Genomic DNA, 20,721 nt, shown 5'->3' with positions numbered 1-20,721 from the left:
TATACCAACTCTTGATATTAAAATATGAACGATTTTCACTAGATAAGAATTAGAAGAAGAAAATCGCGATTTCGCGCGTACTATTTTTGGCGCACATACTATTTTCGCGTAATAATGGTAGAAATTTTGGTGCAATTTTAGAATTTTGCGCGAAAAAGCATTAAAAATTATACGCGCCAAACTTTATACCAATAAAGTGTATCAAACGACCCGACCATGGTGGATTTTTATCACTGGTAAAATGTCAAAAAGTTTTATGGTGAAAATGGTCTGACGTTTTCAAAAGTTTAGCAATTGTATATCGATGTGAAAAAGTTTTCCTTGTATGTATTTGGCTCAGACACCAACCATTAGTATCGTTAGTTAATAAGCCTAAGCCAACTTTTTCTTCAGATATAATCACATTTTGTCAACGAGATAGTGATCAAACCAAGTGAGCACAAAAAACAAAACAAAACTTTAACTCAACAAGAACCTGTTTGTCATAGTAAAAAAATATTACAAAAATTATTAAAAAAACATGAACAAAAAAGGGTTTTTTCTTTTATCCTCTACATTGTTTGTTGGTGAATTCGTACATCACTGTAGCTGATTTTTCTATAAACGCAAATTTAAAAAATAAAAATCTTGCAACACGTCCCAATATTTGTTTCTTTTAAAAGTTTCGTCAAAGAAATTTTTGTGGCAAGATTTCACTGCAGTTGCTGCAAAACGTTGCCAGGAAAAGAAGCTCATTTTAAACATAGAAATTCCTGCATTTTATATACAATATACTATGCTGGTTGCTATAGTACATATAGTATAGTACATCTCTAAACCTATTATGTGATACATTAAGTTGGTGACCGTGTTAATTTCGTGAACGTTGATTTTGTGATTTTGTAAAAGAAGTAAGAAATTTTAACGTTAAATAGGGGATTTAAGAATTTTATAACAATCTATTTCTTCATCACTCTTCTCGTCTTCGCTTGTCCAGAGCGTCTTTCAAAATTTGTGATGAATCGTGGGAAAAATTGTTTTTCACTATGTTTTACCCAAAACTGCGTTAATTCCATGTCCCCGCAATGTATTTTTGTTGGAAAATCGTAATTTGCAAATTTTTGATGAACAGTGTAAGATAAACGCCTACGTTAATTTTAGAGTTGTTAGTTTACTTATCCCCCAATTTCTTGCATGCTCTAGGGTAACAAAAAAAAGTTTAAAAAGTAACCAACTTTTGCGAAAGAAACAAATCAAAATTACTTTAGCAAATGATTATTTTTTGTGATAATTAACATTCGCAGGCTTACGTGCTAGTATTTGAAAATAACACGTGAATTCACATGGTTAACGATTCTTACACGAAGCAGTAAGCAATAAGGAGAAAAGATATAAAAAGGATTTTTCTTAATTCTTGTTGCGAAAATTTAACTTTTGCACATAGCATACACTTTTAAACATATTTTACAAAAAAAAAACTCAGGGGTTAATGCAGGCTTTAACTAGCTATCTTTGTTAAAAGCTTTTTCTTATAGTTTCACATGATTATGGATTGATTCAGAAAGTTTTTATAAATTATTACATCGTGATATGATAATTGGGTTCATAAAAGTTGACTATTACAAAGTGATTGCAAACTTTTCAAAACATTCGACACTATCGAAACTTCGCCTAAAACTTAGTCAAATTACAGGCATATAAGAATGGTTGAAATGGTTGACAATGTCACTCACCTGTGTCATAGTAATCGTACACTGTGATTGGTACAGGCTTTGCTTTTCGAACGTTCGATGTTTGATCCACTCGAATTTCGAAACAACGGAACTTGTTGTTCAGCTAGACGAATAGAAAATATCTTCTATGAAGGGCTATTGGCTGTGCCTGCGCAGACTGTCCGCAGACTAATTGAATTACTTCTGCAGACGAACAAAGACGCACGAAAATATTAATTCGGGAAATATGCACGACAGGCAATTTTTTGTGAAGTGGAATAACGACTAGTCATCGTTACTAATACAGCTCCACTGTCGTTTAATTATCACTTGGACCAATTTCGTGTTACAGACCCACGAAATAACGAAACTACTTTTGTCTTTTTGTAAAAAAGGATTAAGCGTCTAATTAGTTATTTTTTTAAAAAACGTACAATTACACAACATTCGCTCAATGGGAAGCAGAAAGTGTGTATACGGTATGTAGAGAGATAATGTTGTTGCTTGTAAGTAAATGTTATGTCTCTGAAGAAATATGCGTTCTCCTGGTAAAACAAAATGTCGCTTTTAAGTGAAACTGCCATATGTTTTTTTGTCCAGTGTTAGCTGCATATGCATTCGTTTTAAAAGACACCAAAATTTGTGCTAAAAATTATTATTACACAGTAAAGACATACCCTGTTAAAGTAGAACATGACGCCTTTTCCTTTTATTTCGATGTCTTTCAATCCCTTCGTATTTTGAAGCGCCTAGAACAGGTAAAGAAAATATAGAACAAAATTAGAAATAATGCATTAGCTAATATTGCAGTCAGAATATGGCTTCCTCGTTCGAATTATGTACATTACTGTGTACCACACAGCGAGATATTCATTCGTACTAATTTTCAAACAGAGAGAAATGTAGAAGTATATTTCTTGCAGCTTAACTTTTACGCATAATGTTTTTCACGTAATTTCGGTTGCTAAAACATGTCCCAAGAATAGACTAATTAGGTCAAACAGGATCGGCCAGCTAAGAAAGCTTTATTTCAAACGCTGCGCTGAGCAGAAATCATAGCAATGGTCACACAACTTCGGCTCGGATGGATAGTGCACAGCTTATACAACAGAAAAAACGAACTGGTATGTTAAAAAACTATTAACGGCAGGATTAAAATGAGAAAGTTAGGTGGGTAATCTTGCTCAAAGAACCGTTTAATATATTTGTCTACCTTCTCGAATGATTTAGAATTCGCTTCGAATCCCGAAATCATCTGCACATCCACCAGCGCCATGTTGGATTCACCTTTTCTGAGCCATCGTGCGCAAACTTTCAACATTTGTGAACGACATGACTGTCGCTTGGTTAGCTTGTGCTGAATTGTTTTGATGGAATGAGTGACTTCGAAAGATGGCTTTGCTTTCACTTCTTTTACGTTATATCTGATATTGACCTAAAAGCATTTTAATTGGATAAGCTGATTATAATCAGAATTCTGATTGATTTTTATGGAAGGCATTTTGACTCGGATTTAGAAAAAAAAATTAAATGTATGTAAAATATTACCTGTACAAGCGCACACCCCTCTCCTGTAGCAGTCAGTTTTACAGTGTTTGGAACAGGAACATCCTTTGTGAAAAGAAAATTTTAAGAAATAAATTTTGCATCCGACAGTGTGCTTTTCAGTTCTAAAATTCATTTGTTGTACAAAAGAGACAAAACTTTAGTCTAGCAACCTTTGACCTACCTCAACTCTTTGCAAGACTAAAGCATTCTCTTTGTTAACTTTAAATGTGTGTTCAAAATCAGGACCAGCCCGAATCAAAACGGACATATCTGCAGCTGTTCCGTATGTGATTTCTGCGAACTCTGCTAACGCTTGCATGGCGAGAACCGTGTCCTAAAATGTTTTTATAATATTTAAAACGAAAATCACATACAACATAAAACATAAAAATGTTTACAAAAACAAAAATGCTCAGAAAAATTGGCTGTTTTTTAAAGCGAAGTTGCCGGAAGTTACGTAACTTTAAATTAAACACATATATATTCCCAGTCTTGACAATTGAGAAAAAGTCTTGAAAATTGAGAAAATTAGGAATGCGACAAAGTAACCTCGAATAGCTAGTTTTATTTATATTCATATCTAAATTAAATTTTATATTGAATTCACAGTACAATTACAAACAAACGGGCCATAGACAAGGCAAAATGCGTAATAAACATTGTAAATGTCCTTCTCTGCCTAAAAAAAAATTTGCGATTTAAATTTCAAAAGGCAAATTCGCAAACATTAATTTTGCATGCTTCTTCTACAGCAACCAACCTCTACAACAATTAATTAAGCTAATCTAATTTTAATCATGTTACTACTACAGCCAACACACAACGAAGGCGAAATCTAAGTGTTATCCCAATGACTGTAAATGGAGTTTCATTCGTAATATCAGAACATGTAGCACCGGCCCAAACAACAGAAAATCTAAAAACCGCAAAAAGTTTACCTGAGTTGATGACCATCCTCCGAGTCCGTTTCTTTGTTTGGAAAGCCACTTTACAATCGGAATATTATCGGAAGTTGTTTTCTTGCCAGTTAAGGTAAGCTTAGCAATCAAAGCATACGCAGTTTGTTCGATGTCGGTGGAACGAGCAGCATAATACCAAAATGTTTGTTTTTTACTATCCTCTTTTTCTTTCGGTTCCTCCCAACGAATCATACCATCTATGAAAAAATAATGATGTGAGGTTTTTTTTGGTGTTTTAACAGAATAAATTATAACAAGATAAGCCAAATAATTTTCCGATAAAAAAGCAATTTTCAAACACAAAAATTAAAACCGACTAATTAGGGAAATTTGACTTAATTTACAAAATTAGAGCATAATGTATATTATTAACCCATTACAGGTCATGCTGAAATAGTTTTTTTCAAATGATCATGATTAACTATCATCTTAGAGGAAGGTGTTTTCGAGTTAAAAACTTATCTTAAATGGTTAACTTTCGCGCGAATTTAATTTCGCGGACGATGAATTTGATACAGTCATTGTGCACAATATCATTGCTCCTCAAAAATCAATAAGTAATTTCTGTTGATGTTAGGAGAAAATTTATACGTCTGCTAAATTTCAGAATAAAAAGAACTCGAACCTTCCTTTATTGCCATAGCATCTAATCTCTTCATGACTTTATTATAACTCGCTGTATCTTTCATCTTTGCAAACATATACGCGATGATAGAAAGCGAGTAAGAATCTTTGATTTCATCCAGAGTGTTGGAAACACATGATGCTGCTTTCACTGCGCGCTGATCGTTCGCACCAAGATCAGCTTCCAACAAGGAAATCAAAACATATGCTGTTAACGTAGCAGGCGTCTTGACGCCACCTTTCATAGCCTTATTGTGCAATGAGCCAACTGTGGGGAAACAACCGTCTTTTGATTGGATATTAAGCAACCAATTCTTCGGATCATCAATTTCAGTTGGATCAACGTCAATCCAAGGACGGGCTTGGGCATATGATTTTAGAACGAAAGCCGTCAACCTGTTGTAGAAAAGACAAAAATTATGATCAGATAATTCTCAAATTCTGTTTCTTCGCACCGAATTTCACAAATTAATCTAACTTTGTTTCCAGGCTCGTTTGTTTAACTTCATTTTATGTTCACTAAGTCCAAAATGAAGATATTAAGAATGAGAGGGCATATCAACATATCATATCAACATAGACATCTGAAAATGCGCGAAAAACGCGCGAAATTAACGCGAAATCGGCGCAAAAAAATATACCGATTTAATTTACGACATCGAAAAGTACTAAGGTTAACTTACCACGTGCTACCATTTTTGTCTCGATGACCAAACGCACTATATGAACCAAAGTTGCTATCGAACTTTTCACCATGTTTATATGTCAATTCTCTTTGATAGCCTTAAAAATAATGTGTTATTGACTTATTTATCGACGAGGCAATGTAGCTTTACATCATGGTGTATTAAATTTCGCTACTAATAATACACATAATTTAATTTATGTAACTTAGAGGTTGAAAAAAGAGGCAATTTTCAGCAAATATTTTTACTCAAAGTTTAGGAAAAACCACAGAAAACTCTTTTAAGAAAACAAAAAACCCTACCACAAAGGCGTCGTAGCAATACTGTAATGCTACAACTAGACATAATCCACCCCTAGGTGAGAGCATACCTGATCTCATGTAGTCGAGTGCTTTAGTTTTTATCTCGCCAGATACTTGGTTTGTATTATTCAAATAATTCATAATGAAAATATTCGGTGCGAATTTCAACATGTTTTGCTCGCCACATCCGTACGGCATCGCCAACAACTCGTCTATATTCGACAAACTCGAACCCATTAAATCACCCATGGCTGTAACCTTTGCGAACACAGATCCCGGTACGACGTTACTTGGCACTTGAAGTGTAAAGTCTGCGTTATACGTTCCCGACGTGTCTTTTGGGCAAAAGAAACTCGACTGCGTATGATCCTCCTTGACACCTTCAGGTTCAACTAATAACTTTTTAATTAAGCTATCGGCTGCCGTGATTTTTGAGTTGAAAGGTTTGTTAACCGCGCATGCGTTCTCGTCTAATGTCTCGGCAGAGACTCGAATTGGAATGCGACCAAGTTTCCGTGGTTGAACGCGGAACAACACAGTGGCGGTGCGCCCACCACAAATACAAGTTTTGGCTGACGGTCCAGCGATTATTCGATAGTTCTCTGGAGAATATGACAGAGATACTCTCACCTTGAAAAAAACAACGAAATATAAAAGAAGCATCAAAAAACCAAACCGATGTAACATAACTTTCTATTTCATTATATAGAGTGAAAAAATTCTCATCAGTGATTAGTATAACAGAAAGGCAAAAATTGACGAAATTGTTTGCTAAGTGACATTTATTTTTTTTGGCCATTTTCATTTTTTGCTTATTTTTTAATTCAATATTTATGAGATTATAACGGTAATTTTAAATAATGTTTAACTTCAAAAGCAGAGAAAATGCTCAAATAGAAAAATAAGAAGAAAAAATAGGCGCAGAAATTAAAAGAAGTTGGTTGACTAGTTTATAAAATTTCCATTGCCCATTTGAAAAAAAGCTGGAAAATTCAAATTTTTGTGGTCATTTTAGATCTAGAAATAAGTGGGAAAAAACTGACTACAATTAGAGAGTTTTTATTAAAAGATAGGGGTTTATCGAAAACCTGTTACCAGAACCTTTTGGAAGTAGTATAAAAGTGAAAATTTTGAGAGAATTGCATTGAAAAAAAAGGGTTTTTATAATTAATAGTTTCTATTAATTTAACAGTAAACAAAGAAACTTTTTATCAAAGAATAAGTTTTTAAAAATAAAACCACGTCAACAGATTTAAATTTGAAAAGTATACCCTTGCCAAGTTTACACAAATTTTAGTGGCATTTATAGATAGAATAACAGTGTTTGCGTAAAAAAGCACCAATGGTCGTCAAATTCAACAATAATCCAGTGAAATGGCTGTTCTACCAGACAACTTCCTATGAATAAAATTACCCCATTAAATTCCTTACCGTTATGCATGCATTTTCCAGGTAACTGAACACAGCCGCCGGGACAGTGACATCTTCACCGCGTACAACAGAGTAAGGTAGCACCAACGAAATAAAAAATGGCTGAAACGCGCGAAGTTCTGTTGGGCTAGCTACACCCAAACCTGCTTGTTTCGACACAGCAAATCCGCTAGCATACCAACTGGTTATAGTGTCGGGAACTTTGACGTCAAAAACATGAACACCGTCTTTCGATCTAAAGTGAAAAAATCGTCAAAATACTGACTTTTTAATTTATTCAAGCAACTATTTTGAAGCAATTTTTGCTATATCCTTAGTTTCTTACGTACAGTTTCTCTTCGGTCCAAAGCCATGTCTCAGGAAATTCTGTCCTTGGTCGTGCGTTTTTCTTCTGATTGTTGGAGCTATTTAACTTCTTATTTTTACGTGTTGCACCTACAGGTCCAGGAATTCCTAAAGTAGCAACTATAAGTCAATTAAATCAAAGCCAAATACACGAGAAGAAAAAAAAGAAAAAAGAATTTCAGATAAATCACCAGTTTAAAGGTTCGTGTGCAAAAGCTATAAAATAGTATCGCTCCTTTCTATGTTAGAAAAATATACACAACAATCGTGTCAAAATATTGAACAAATGCAGTTTTTTCTTTAATTTTAAAGTATTGGGGTTAAATGGTCAATACTTCACAGGCTGTACATATAGGTGGACAACGTTTAAAATTTGCTGAAGGCATTCTGTAGCAATCCTGCGCAACGAAAAAATCCAAGAGGAGAGGGCACGAAGGTCCCAAAATTTAGTGGAAACAGTCTTACTGACGTCAGCAACAATTAGCATTACCCGAATAACTTATTGGGAACGGATTCACAAATTTGCAATGGTATGTCACAGTCAACTAATGCACAACAAGTAGCAACTTTGCCACAAGATTATAAATGAGAGAACTAGCTAAACAATAAACTGAAAATAACTATGAAACAAAGTTATACTGCTGTTCTATTACCGTCTATCCACCCCTAATGTTTTTTATTAACTATGGCTACGATACTTACTGAGTTTCAATATTTATCAATTAGACTCCTGCATGCCAAATTTTTAGGTTCCTTACCGTTCAGAGGCTTTGATATTGACTATTAATTGAAACTACCCCTAAAAAACCTCTATGAAACACTTATAATCAGGAAAATACAATAACTTTTGTTAGGATTATCATTAGAACTTGAAACTTACAACACAACTTTGTTTCATCAAGAAGAATCATTTTAAGTGTTGGATTTTACCTTAAAATCGGAAAACCGGATTTCCGGGCAATTTTTGAGAAGTGTATTATGCGATCTGTGTAAAAACCGGAAAATATGTTAAATAACTTTTATTTAGCTATGTTAAATAACTTTTATTTAGCTTTCTGAAACTTTAAACAGAATGTAAAAAATCGCTCTAGAACTAAAGTAATTGAATTTTAAGCAGATAGGGGCATTTTGGAGAAATTTTAGGCTTCTGATGACATCACAGAAAATGTGCTGACGCAAGCAAAAATTTATTGCTGTCATTTTGTTCCTTTTGTGAAGTACTATAAGTGTGCTAAGTTTGATTCAATTTGGACAAGCCTATGAAAAGTTATTCCGGCCCCAGTCATAATATGTTCGAAAAAACCCGGACCGAATAGGGTTAAAAATATACCTTCTATTCCATCATTTATTCTTTTTAACGAAAATGCAACATATGGTGTGTCTTTGCACGGTCTAACATCAACGTTGAAACTTGACAAGAAAGTAACACCAACATTCTAACAGCGAAAATCAAGGTGTCAATGACAATGACAACGACAATAACAACAACAACAACAGTGACAATAATCCAGCCTATTCTCGCTATGACTATGTCAAGTGCCAGTAGTATCACTGGCAAGAACAAAAAGTTGCGTTTATTATATCAGGTTTTGCATAACCAGTGTTGGTTTTATGTTGGTTTTGACATTCCTTGATACCATAGACACAAACAATGTCACTAACAATTCAAGTTTTAGGGAAAGTTCAAGTCAAGATAACAAGAACACATCAAGCAACAAACATGCATAAACCATTTGTATTTACTTTTGTATGAATAAACTTTTATATAAATTGTGGTTAAATAAAATAATTTAATATAAAGTTTTTAAAACTTTTTAATGTTAAGTAAACCATCTCTATCTTTATAACAACGTAGTTGATCATGACAACGAAGACCAGATTTGTCTTATTTGATGACATTAAGCTATTTTTAAATGAAACGGTTTAAAAATAAACACACTTTTTAAAACGAAAAGTATGTTATATTTATTTAATAATTTTATAATCAATAATTTTGATAATCAATAATTATTAAAAGGCCAAGAGATAGATAAACCAGGGCATTTATTCAGCAATTATTTCGCAGACAATGTAAATTGATTTTTGGCCCCCTGACAAAAATAGAAAATTGGTTTAAGCAAACCAAGCAAACTTTGAAATTAAAATCTCAAAAATTGAACCTTCAGAAAAAATCGTGATTCAAATTTTCCGATCTTATAAAAAAACACTTCATCGCAAAATTTCATTTATGCGATGTTTCTGACATTAAACAATGCAGTTGATCGGAATAGTGAACAAGATCTAACACAACATCCATCCTGACAAGTAATTCATGGTATGCTTGCAATAACACTCCATATGCGAATTGAAAATTGAATTGAAATCATATAAGAATACTGGCTGTAAATTCTTCTTGAATTATAAACAAGGGAGCTTAAGAACAACAGTGTCGTATTTCTTATTAAAGTTTTTAAGATAAGTTTTTAGCTATGATTGACACTTGAAAGAAAAGAAGAACACACATTTAAAGTACAAGCAACCCTGCACACTAGCTAGCTAAGCACTGCAACGGTAATAAAGAAAGAATAAAGATCAATAGCAATCTCTTCGAAATCTAAGTCTATTGTGTTTAGGTGAATAAAAACTCAACGGCCGAATCTTCATTATTCAAAAGGATTTAATAAAGCAGTAATTCTCCTTTGTTGAAGTAATACAATCTATGATGTAAAATTTCTTACGTTTAACCACCCACAACAGAATAAAACACGCCTCCACTTTACGTTGACATACACACTGGATTAACTTCTTCAGACTTTAGTCAAATAAACTGTTTGGATGAACATACCAAAATGCTGACTTCCGAGATCTTCTACTTGAAATTTGAAAACTGTCACCGAATTTCACACGAAGAGTACATTACTACAAATCGATTATTATGCAATACTGGAGGATCATTAGCTCATGCGTAACTTAGATCTATTTTTCAAAGCAGTAAGATTTCACTTTATTTTCACTCATTAACATCGTTAGATAAGCTATAAGTTATATTATGAAAAAACATAAAACTTTATTTAATGCTATGCTACTACAACAAATACACAGATTTTCATGATGAAAAATGCACTTAAAATGGAAAACAATAGCAAATTGCTTTGTAGTGGATATGCTTTATAGAGATTTCAATTGACTTTGTCAAAAATATACCTTCCGTTCCACCATCTGGACTCAGATCGTCTACTGCACGTGAATATTCAATAAGTGGTAATTCTTTGCATGGCCTGACATCAATGTTTAAACTTGACAAAAATGTAACACCAACATTCTAACATGAAAATGAAGGTGTCAACGTCTAAGACAATAATAACCCAAGCACATTACTGTACATAAACAAAACGACCACTAAGGTGCCGAGATGACCACTAAGGTGCCGAGAAAAGTTTCGTTGGTAATAACAGACACTTTCATTAAGCTTTGTGGTCATCAAAGATGGCTTATGTTGGTTCCACATTCGTTAAGTTGGGTTTTTTTTATCGCAAAAAAGTAACTGACAATTCAATATTCAGATATACATGAAGTAAAGTTAACACAACACATCAAGCGACAAACATACATAAACCATTTGTTATTTACTTCCGCAGGAACATTTATCGTTGCAAAAGCACAATTTTTTAACACTTTCTTATGTTAAACAAACCAGTTTTTACATATCTATTCATCAATTTATTTTCATAACAATTATATTGACTTGGACAGCAAAGATCAGTTTGCCTGATTTCATAATTGGATTGTTGACTGATTGAAATCGTGTTGATGATAGCACTAAGCTAATTTTTATATAAAAAAGTTTAACAATAAACACAACACAAACAAAAAGTATGCTATATTTTTTTTAAAATTTTATATTTATTATTTTTTTGTAGCTTTGTTGAAGGGGCTACGAACCGGTTAAAATCCTCACATTGCGTATATCCCGCGCACATATTAAATCCGGCAAACGCGTTTTGCGCAATGAACAGACCAGCGCACTTTGCTCGCTGGTTCAATATTTTTTTCGAAAAGTATATTACAAAGAAATATTTCATCAAGACTCATTCTGGATGAAAACATAACATATGTTCGAGTATGTAAATTACATACATGCCAAAAAAATAACCATTTTTTGTTTTCACCGCCATGGGCTCGACTTTTGTGAAAGTCACTAAAGTAAAAAACAACAGCGTTAGGTAGCCCATTCAAAGAAAACACAAGAATTAAACCGAAACATTTAATCCTAAAATAACCATTGTTTTACGTAGACAATATTTCTGGCACCTGCTACCTCGACATGTTGAACTTAAGAAGTGCCAGTTACTTAATACCCTTTTATATTTTGATATCTCAAAGTTAAGCTAAAACCAATACGTGGTGTGTTGATGTTTTGGCCTTACCCCAACGCCAGTAGGCGTACTTCTTCAGAGTCAAAAATTAAGAATGATAAGGCGTGTTAATGGTTACTTTACATCCCTATAAAAGAAACATTTTCTTGTAATCTAATCTTAAGGAACAAGAATAACTGAAGTTCTAAGTAAATAAAAGGGCAATGAAAAATACAAGTGGAAAATGGAGACAAAAATGAGGGAGAAGAAGGAAAAGGAGAATGCAAAACAAAGAATGCTAGCAAACCAACATGTAAAGTAGATCAAATGTGTTGGACACAAATAACCCCCCCCCCCCCCCCCCCCCAAACAAAAAAAAATTGATCTAACATAGATAAAAATACTGAAAGTAATTTCTAAATTATTTTATAGGTTTACAGAAAATAATTTAACTTTATTCCATTTCCTTGAAAAAAATATATTTAGCAAAAATTTAATCACTTTGTACAAGCTGTCTTTCTACTATTTTGTTACTAAAAAGCTTCTCCGTCAACTCAAGCGAATGCGTTGTCCATAAAAAATTGAATAATTAGATACCTCTGAAGACCCCGATCAAGATTGCACTTATTGTATCCACAATATTATTGATCAATTCTTTCGGAAATACTGTGTACTGTCTGCTCCTTTAAACGTCCTATTCCGAAATAGTATTTTGAGATTTCTGGGGTTCATTACAATCTCAATTAATAAGGTAGTAAATTTCGAATTAATATACCTTTATCTACGGTCGATTCTCTTTAAGCTGAAGAGGATTAGGACTTTCTATATCTCTGTATATACTTACATGTAAGCTAATGCTTTTCTCTAAGGACTTGGGGATCAGATCTTTCTTTATTTCTTTAAAATTTAACTCAAGCCTATAGTTTTAGTAAATCGTATTCGACTGACAATTTTAATTGAAAATCATAGCCTTCCCCCACATTGTTAATAGTATATTGCTACCTAGGCATATTTGACTAAATGCAACAGATCAGTTTTTATCTGACACACACTATATCTAATTGTTGTACCACTTTCTACGTTTTGATGATAATGGTGGCCAGATTTACTGGTTCATATGGGTAAACATACTAGAAGTTTGTCGTCTGAGTTATCCACAAAATTTGAAGGAATTGTGGCCATTACGGCACAATAAAAATGTGAAACTGCAAATACCATGAACAATAGACTAGTATAGACCTTGTTTTTAGTTTAAAACACACTTAAAAGTACGTAAACGGTTCACCAAAATACTAAAAAGACTCGTCACTATCAGACCATATTTAAAAGAAACTTTCAAAATATGATGTTCAGTCATCTCTTTCTTTCAATTATTTATAAGAATTTATGTATAATTGACTAAAAATATTTTTAAATTTTCACTCATTCACTGAACCTTTGTCGGGGTTTAACAAAATTGCCTCTTTTAAATATGTACCTTTCATACATTACCTGCATTTTCTTCTAACAGGTACCCAACACGTGGCGTGTCTTTGCACGGTCTAACATCAATGTTTAAACTTGACAAGAAAGTAACACCAACATTCTAACATGCAAAAATCAAGGTGTCAATGACAACAGAAGCAACCCACATACATTGTCTTACAAAAAAGACCACAACTACAGTTCTAGTTGAGTTTCAGAAAAAACATTACTGGCAATAGCAGACATTGTATCTCTTTTTGTGGTACCCAACAGATGGTTCATGTTGGTTCGACACTAGCTGATATCAGACGCTGTTTTTTTTTTATGGTAATTGCAAAAGAAGACACTAACTTTGAGAAGTCAAAACACTAATAACATCAATCAAGCACTGAACATACATAAACTATTTAGAAAGTACTTTATTGTGGTAACTTTTAGAGGAAGAAAATTTCACAGTTTACATGTATTACAAATTATTTGAGATTGCTCTGAGAATTCATGGCTGAACACAAAAAAAAATTCCAGAAAATTAATTTTGATATTAATGTAGAAGAAGGTTAACAAGAACAGAAATTTCATTTGAATTAGAATGCATATTTGACAAAATGAAGGGCTATATTTTCTTATATAAAAATAATGAAGAGGCTAGCTTTGTTCCTGTCAACAGAAACTGATTACTAAGACATTTGTCAATGATTTGAAAATTTATTAACTCTTAGAGCACAAATCCAATTTTGAATTCTCTTCTGGTCAAAAAAACCAAGAAGCACTGCATGTTCCAACAATCGCATATAAAAGACATACTACAAAGCCATGAAAATAATTCAAGAAACCTTAGCAGTAGTGTACTAAATATCAGTCATCTTTGTAAAATATCGCAGAAAAAATGGAAAGAATTACTCCTGGTGTATTACGACCTGTTGCCAAATCACATAGTTTACTGCCATCATAGTTGTTGCCATCAACGTTATTGACTTAAAAGTCTAAAACATTAGCACGGTGTAAATAAATTGGAGATAGACCAGGTCTATCTCCAATTCATGACGTTCTGTTAAGTGCGGTCACCGCACTTAACAGAACATTTATGATTGTGCTTAGCTACACCTTATTCCGCTGAAATAATCCAACAGTAATCTACCAAAGAATAAATTCTTGTCTTGATATGGGTTATTAGTGAAAGCATGGCCATCCATAAGTACAAAATACAACCACAAACTATAACCTCTAACTTTAATTTGTATTTTAATTTTTGCTATTTTTATGAAACTTTTAACGTTGTGAACACTCTGACTACAACATTGCAACGATATACTACTAGTCTAATTGGTGTCAAAAACCTGTCTAGACTTGACGATATAGCCGGAACACTTATTTTCCAGAGAGGTTGTAGTTTGAGCATTTACATTATAATCATTTGCTGATGAAAACAGGTTTTTAGTATGCTAACATAGGATACAATTAGAATTTATGGTAATAACTGTTTTGGCAAGAGAGTAATATTTCCTCAGTATTATCATTCCTCCACAGGGTCGTACATCAGTTCTCAAACTGGTTAGAGTTAGAACACCAACATTCTATTAGTTAAACAGATTAGTATATTAAATATTAAAGGTCACATAAAGTTGGTGTGCCAGCTGGATTAAAACATATACCAACTTTTGTTTTGTTTTCTAACTCTTTCCTGCTATATTGCACAACTATGATACGAGTTTTTATACTTATCCAAATTTACCCGTCAGAAATTCCCTTATCTGAATTCGTAGATACCATATTTTACTTACAGACAGACAGCAACCATTAAAATACAGGTTATATTCCAGTTTGTTAGGAAATAGGCAATTCTGAGCCTCTGCCAGAACTTTCCAACGCTTACGGAAAAAGACTTTAATTAAAATGTAATGCCTTAAAATAAAAGAATTTCAATCCCCATGTTATCTTTCTTTGTCCTCTGTAAAAGCATTATATTTCCAAGCAGCTTTATCTTTATTAACAGTAGCATTCTGCAGAGCACTAGTTCAGTTTGCGAAAATAGAATTAAAATTTAAAAAAGGGCGAAATAAAAAACATTCATCTTCCGAAACACACTATCATCTGTATGCAAAACTATCCATTTTCATATAAACGTAACTGTCATATTAAACAAAGTTTAACAAAAAATATTTTAGTGTTCAACAATAGGTCTGTTGTGACTTTTGAACATTTTAAGCCCCTTGATACAGGTTCTATAGTTTAGTAACATTGACCATATAAATCAACATTGCTTTTCACTTTACATCTTCTTAGTACTTTTTTAGTGAGCCAGTAAGGTGGTGGAGCTTTCTAGAGTTAGGGGGCATAAGACAAATTTAGAGGTAGATGCTCCATATATATGAGTAGAATTTCCTACTCACCTTACTTTGGAAAATTGCTCTTCGAGAGAGAAATTTAAACTTATATAATCTTTAAAAGCGAAATATCCATTTTTTTTATTTTTTTTTATTTTTTTTGTTTTAACAATTATGAAGTTTCCACTTTCATTAAATTCTGTAATCAGGGGTTAAATATTGCAGGTGGTACGCTTTGGACAAGCCCATACCAAACTATATTTTCAAGTGAAGGCGGCTTTTGATTTTAAAATATGGTGTACATTAGTCAGGATTTAGAACATATATCAGTGAAAAGCCACAGTAGAAAAGTTTTTAACCGTAATTTGACTTCTTCCAACAAGTCTTCATTTTACTGTCCGATGATTTTTGGGATTTTTATCGCACCTGTACTATGCCTGGTTATGCCTGTCATTGTTAAAGTAAATCATGCTGAGTCACTCTTAAAACATTAGCTTATAAAACATTAGCTTAAAAGGAATCAAATTACCCCCTTTAGCACGTTTTCTAGTACCACCAAAGAGCCTTGTTTGAACTGGAAAGCCAGTGTGAGGACATGGTCTTGAGTCAATACGTAAACTTGACAAGACAATGGCTCCCAGGTTCTACATAGAAGAGAGACAGGTAAACAAAAACTTGCTATTGTTTTACCGAAACACATTTTTAAACTTTTAAATAATTTCCACCTTTATTATACAAAAAGAATTACCAAAAATATATAAAACATGACCATAACAGCCACCATCTTTCTAGAATATCTACGTTAAAAATCATTCACCTCTAGCAGCCTAACAAAAACCAGAATGAAAGCATGTGACGGAGATTGCTTGCATTCTTTTGCTTACAAATATTTACATACAGTGCTGCTGTGCCTAGAAATGTTTAGTTTTTAAAAATGATTCAAGTCTATGTGTTTGCAAAATTTTTTAAAAAGCGCTTGTATTTTATTAATTCTACCATCTTGTGACTTATCTCGTTCTTATTCAAATGTCTACTTGCTTATAGAGCATTTTAGAGATTTGACACTTTTAATATAATCCATCTTTCCTGGAAGTAGTGTACCCAGAAATACGAACCAATAATTCAATAAATTTTTTTTTAATAAGCTCTATTATCTCAAAGGTTCTTATTCAACTGAGGAAAGGTTAAGGCAGCATTTCTTGGTACGCTTCCTCTTGTCTCAGTTAAAGAAACGTTTAGTTTATTATGACAAACAATCCAGAAAATCAATGCAATCGACTATCACTGTTATCTCTTTTTCTTCATTCTATTATAAAAATCTTAAAGATGTGGATGAGTTAGTCATATATTGCATAGTTATGTCCAGCTGGTACAATAACATGGCAGACACATTATACAGAAATTGGCTATAACATTGGTCACTTCGATTAAACCTACTAATAGAGTTCCTCAGACAGTAAGTTAACAATGAAGGTGAAACAGCATTATAAGATAAATAAAAATATGATCAAACTTATCGTTTTTTGTTTTTAAACCTAAATTATTCCTATAAAGTTTTTAGAATTTAAACTACTCGTGTAAGGCTCCGTTAAGTTGATTTTGTTTGTAACGCAAACAACAAAACAATAACATTTTATTCACCCGCAAAATTTTAATGATTTGTAGCTCATTTTGCGAAGTAATTTTCTGGGGCAGTGGTTCGAAATAAATGCATTCAATCATATTCTTGACTTTGCTGGAAAGTTCTGTGCAAGGAAAACTTATATAAAATTCATACAAAATTTTGAATTAGTTATTTCTTATCATTATTAAAAAAAAATGTTTTTTCAATATTGGAAAAATACAGAAAGAATTTTTTTAAAAGGACAATACAAGAAAATAAAAAACCTGCTAATTATGGAACAAAAAAGACAATGTGCAAGCTTATTTTAATACAGGTAACTATGCTTAACACAAAATCAACTTAACAGTACCACCATGGTAGAACAAAAAATCAGTTAAGTTAGCAGAAGATACTTTCAAGAAAAGATAGGTTTTACTAATCTTACAAATGTTTATACGTGTTTGTGCTTGATAGGTGTTAAAAAAAATACGTAACCCATGATAGAGTGAAATATAAATGTAATATCAAAATTTGAAATTTGCAGTGGCAAAAATATTCTCTGGTGTGTAAATTACGAGTGAGAAAAAGGTACCATGAGATTGTCATGCACTGTGACATGTGATTCTTTTTTCATGGTAAATCATCACATTGATAGAAATTGTAGTGTACCTTAAATCAGCGACATTGTTTAAAATTTTACTACACAATCATAAAATAAAGGGTGATGATCAGGCCGGCCAGCCAATTTCCATTTACACTTAGTCGACTTTTTTATAACTAAAATGCAAATTTTCTTGACTTACCGATACAAATATAGAAAAAAACAAATAATACATTTCTACTTAGCTGACAACTCAGTTTAAAATATTATGACCCTGACCTATGAAAAATATCTTTAACTACTTCAAAATCGACTCATTATCATGAAAAAAGAATCATATGAAGATCATTTTACCAATAAAAACAGAAAAATAATATACTTAAGAAGATTACTTACAGAAAATGCCTTCTCAGAATCAACATAGTCTTGCCAGAACCAGCCAGGAGCAATACTTCTTTTTCTTCTACCCCAACGTCTTGGACAACGACCATAGTTATTAACCCATCCTGGTGTTATATCCAAAGTGTTTCGAATATTAAAAAGCTGTAAAAACAAAAACAAATTCACTCACACTATATATATGTGTGGTCAACACACAGTAAAGAGTATGACTTTTTAACAAATCAATACAATTAAATTACTCTTAAAACATTAAAATATTATGTACACCAGAGAAAATCAAAACCATATTGTTAGGTCTTCCCATTTCTTCTTTTTAAAGCATAAAATGTTTGACAATCCTTTGCAATCACTATCTCACTAGCACAATTACAAAAAAAAAATTGACATACTTCAGGAAAGCTCTAAACATTGGATATGGATCCAACCAGTCCCAAACTTAACAATAGAGTTTTTCATAATTAAATAAAAACTTCTTAATACTAAGAATACAACTACATACGTCTTTTGGTTTTATGTCGTTCCCCTTAGCTAAGAAATGTATACTTTTGTCAACAGCAGCAATAGCAATTCGTGATTTAGGAAAACCTTTTACAGTTAGCTTGACTTTATTTCCTGGTTTCACTTCTGATTTATCAAACTTTATTGAAACCTGTAAATATAAATATCAAAATTAATATTTATTTTTCTAACACATAAAATTTTCTGGTTTTAAAACAAAACTTTCAATAAATAAAAGTCACATGCAAATCTATCAATTAAACCATATCAGGGAACGAATACAGGAGTAAAATTGTCCCTGTGAGCCAGTAAAATTGTTGCAAAATATGAGACCTCAAGTATTTATTAAAAATAATATCATTTTTAATAACATGTAGTTAATACAGAATTTCAAAATTAATTTCCTGAAATAATGTAATTCCACAATGCAGTAAAAATCTTTTTTTCTGGCGATAAAAGTTTTCTCTAGACAAGTACTTTTATCTTCGATATGCTTTTACTTACTTTATTTTCAAATTCATCCACAACATCAATTTCAGTATCATCAGCAACCACTTCTTCACCACGAATGTAATATACAATCATGCGACAGGAAGGAAACATGTTTTTTGTCACATTAAAAGAAAACTTAAAGCTACCAACTGAGAATTGGTATGGAAGTGGTGGTCTGGTAACGGGTGGTCTTTCCCACCAATAAATTGGTCGAGGTGTGATTTGGAAAATTCTAGTGCCATTTTTATCCAAAATGGGTTTCAGTGTTGTTGTTGTTGTGGTTGTCGTTGTTGTTGGTGGGTCCGTTGGGTTTTCTGCTATGGCAGCTTTAAAAGTGCGTTTTACGCTACCAGACAAAGCAACATTGCCAGCACACATTAGCTAGAAAAGGTTTTTTAAATATAACAGGCAAAAATATTATAGACTTTTCTTTAAAATTAAACCACAATTTTTGTTGTTATTTATCTTGCTGAGAAGTTACTTACGGAATAGTAAATGTTTCTCTCAACTTCTTTGCCGTCAACAGATGTGTATTTAACTGTCACATTTGCAGTGGTTCCATTCTGAATAAAAAACAACATTAACAACACATTTTAACTAAAAATTATTTCGAAGGAAACTGGATGCACTGTGTGTTTTTTTCTTCACTAACAGCATAAGGATCAACTAATTTTTGTTCATATTGAAACCTGTTACAATTAATAAAATAAAACTCACTAAGTATCTCATCTCACGTGTATTTCATATAAAATATTTATGACTAACCTGCATAGCCTGCTTCTGTTTTTCAATATGTAAATAGCTGTGAGTTGGTGAATACCAAGGTTTAATGTATATGGAACCATACGATTGTCTGCGATATTTTCTTTCTGTTGGATAAATTTTCTCCCGTTCATATGTGGCCTAAAAACATAACCTTTATAATAATACGCCGATGTGTTAATTTTTACTTTGAGGAGTCAATATAATCTTTAATTGCTCATAGTAAAGTCAGACATCAGAATAATTAAATGCTATTTTGCTGTTACATACATTGCATTGAGGCCGAAGATCTAGGAAGCTGGTGGAATATCTAACCATAAACTGTTTGACAAGAGCACATGAGCATTTCAAGCTATACAAGAGGTATGTTTTTTTACTAAAACTAAAATTTTCTAACATAATTTAACTGCTTTTTTTATTCTAGTTTGACATTAATGAAGAATAGAAGGGTCTTTAAAAACAATTCATTTTTAAGTCACAAAACTCAAAATTTTACAAATTGGGATTTATTTTTGTTAAATTTCCCAATTTTTCTTAATGTGTTTCCTTAATAAATTTCTGACAATATAGAATTATGCAAATTAAGTATCTCTTTTATAATATTTCAAGTTTGTTACACATTGAAAATACCATTTTTTCAACAGCAAAAATAAAA

General features: G+C 32.5%; 1 protein-coding gene across 10 annotated transcripts in view; it reads right to left on the bottom strand.

The window, feature by feature from the left end:
- Positions 1-458: 458 nt before the first annotated feature.
- LOC130632934 (alpha-1-macroglobulin-like) overlaps positions 459-20,721 on the bottom strand; it is a 34,680-nt gene continuing 14,417 nt past the window's right edge. For 3 of the 10 annotated variants that reach the window (XM_057444513.1, XM_057444522.1, XM_057444521.1), the window contains exons 10-27: positions 20,070-20,207; positions 19,790-19,867; positions 19,317-19,685; positions 18,814-18,963; positions 18,309-18,455; positions 10,770-10,887; positions 7,571-7,706; positions 7,242-7,476; positions 5,879-6,440; positions 5,506-5,605; positions 4,824-5,218; positions 4,178-4,395; positions 3,421-3,573; positions 3,240-3,302; positions 2,905-3,126; positions 2,369-2,440; positions 1,713-1,815; positions 459-597 (exon numbers count right to left, since the gene is read on the bottom strand). In XM_057444513.1, the coding sequence (XP_057300496.1) occupies positions 545-597; positions 1,713-1,815; positions 2,369-2,440; positions 2,905-3,126; positions 3,240-3,302; positions 3,421-3,573; positions 4,178-4,395; positions 4,824-5,218; positions 5,506-5,605; positions 5,879-6,440; positions 7,242-7,476; positions 7,571-7,706; positions 10,770-10,887; positions 18,309-18,455; positions 18,814-18,963; positions 19,317-19,685; positions 19,790-19,867; positions 20,070-20,207 (3,312 nt within the window). In that variant the 3' untranslated portion in view covers positions 459-544. Of the gene's footprint in view, positions 598-1,712; positions 1,816-2,368; positions 2,441-2,904; positions 3,127-3,239; positions 3,303-3,420; positions 3,574-4,177; positions 4,396-4,823; positions 5,219-5,505; positions 5,606-5,878; positions 6,441-7,241; positions 7,477-7,570; positions 7,707-8,916; positions 9,023-10,769; positions 10,888-13,411; positions 13,506-16,237; positions 16,353-18,308; positions 18,456-18,813; positions 18,964-19,316; positions 19,686-19,789; positions 19,868-20,069; positions 20,208-20,721 lie in introns of all 10 variants that reach the window. The other 7 variants (XM_057444514.1, XM_057444517.1, XM_057444518.1 and 4 more) reach the window with 7 other exon arrangements.

The sequence above is a fragment of the Hydractinia symbiolongicarpus genome, chromosome 1, assembly GCF_029227915.1.
Source record: "Hydractinia symbiolongicarpus strain clone_291-10 chromosome 1, HSymV2.1, whole genome shotgun sequence".
Taxonomy (NCBI): Eukaryota; Metazoa; Cnidaria; class Hydrozoa; order Anthoathecata; family Hydractiniidae; genus Hydractinia; species Hydractinia symbiolongicarpus.
This window is presented reverse-complemented; position numbering and strand designations above follow the sequence as displayed.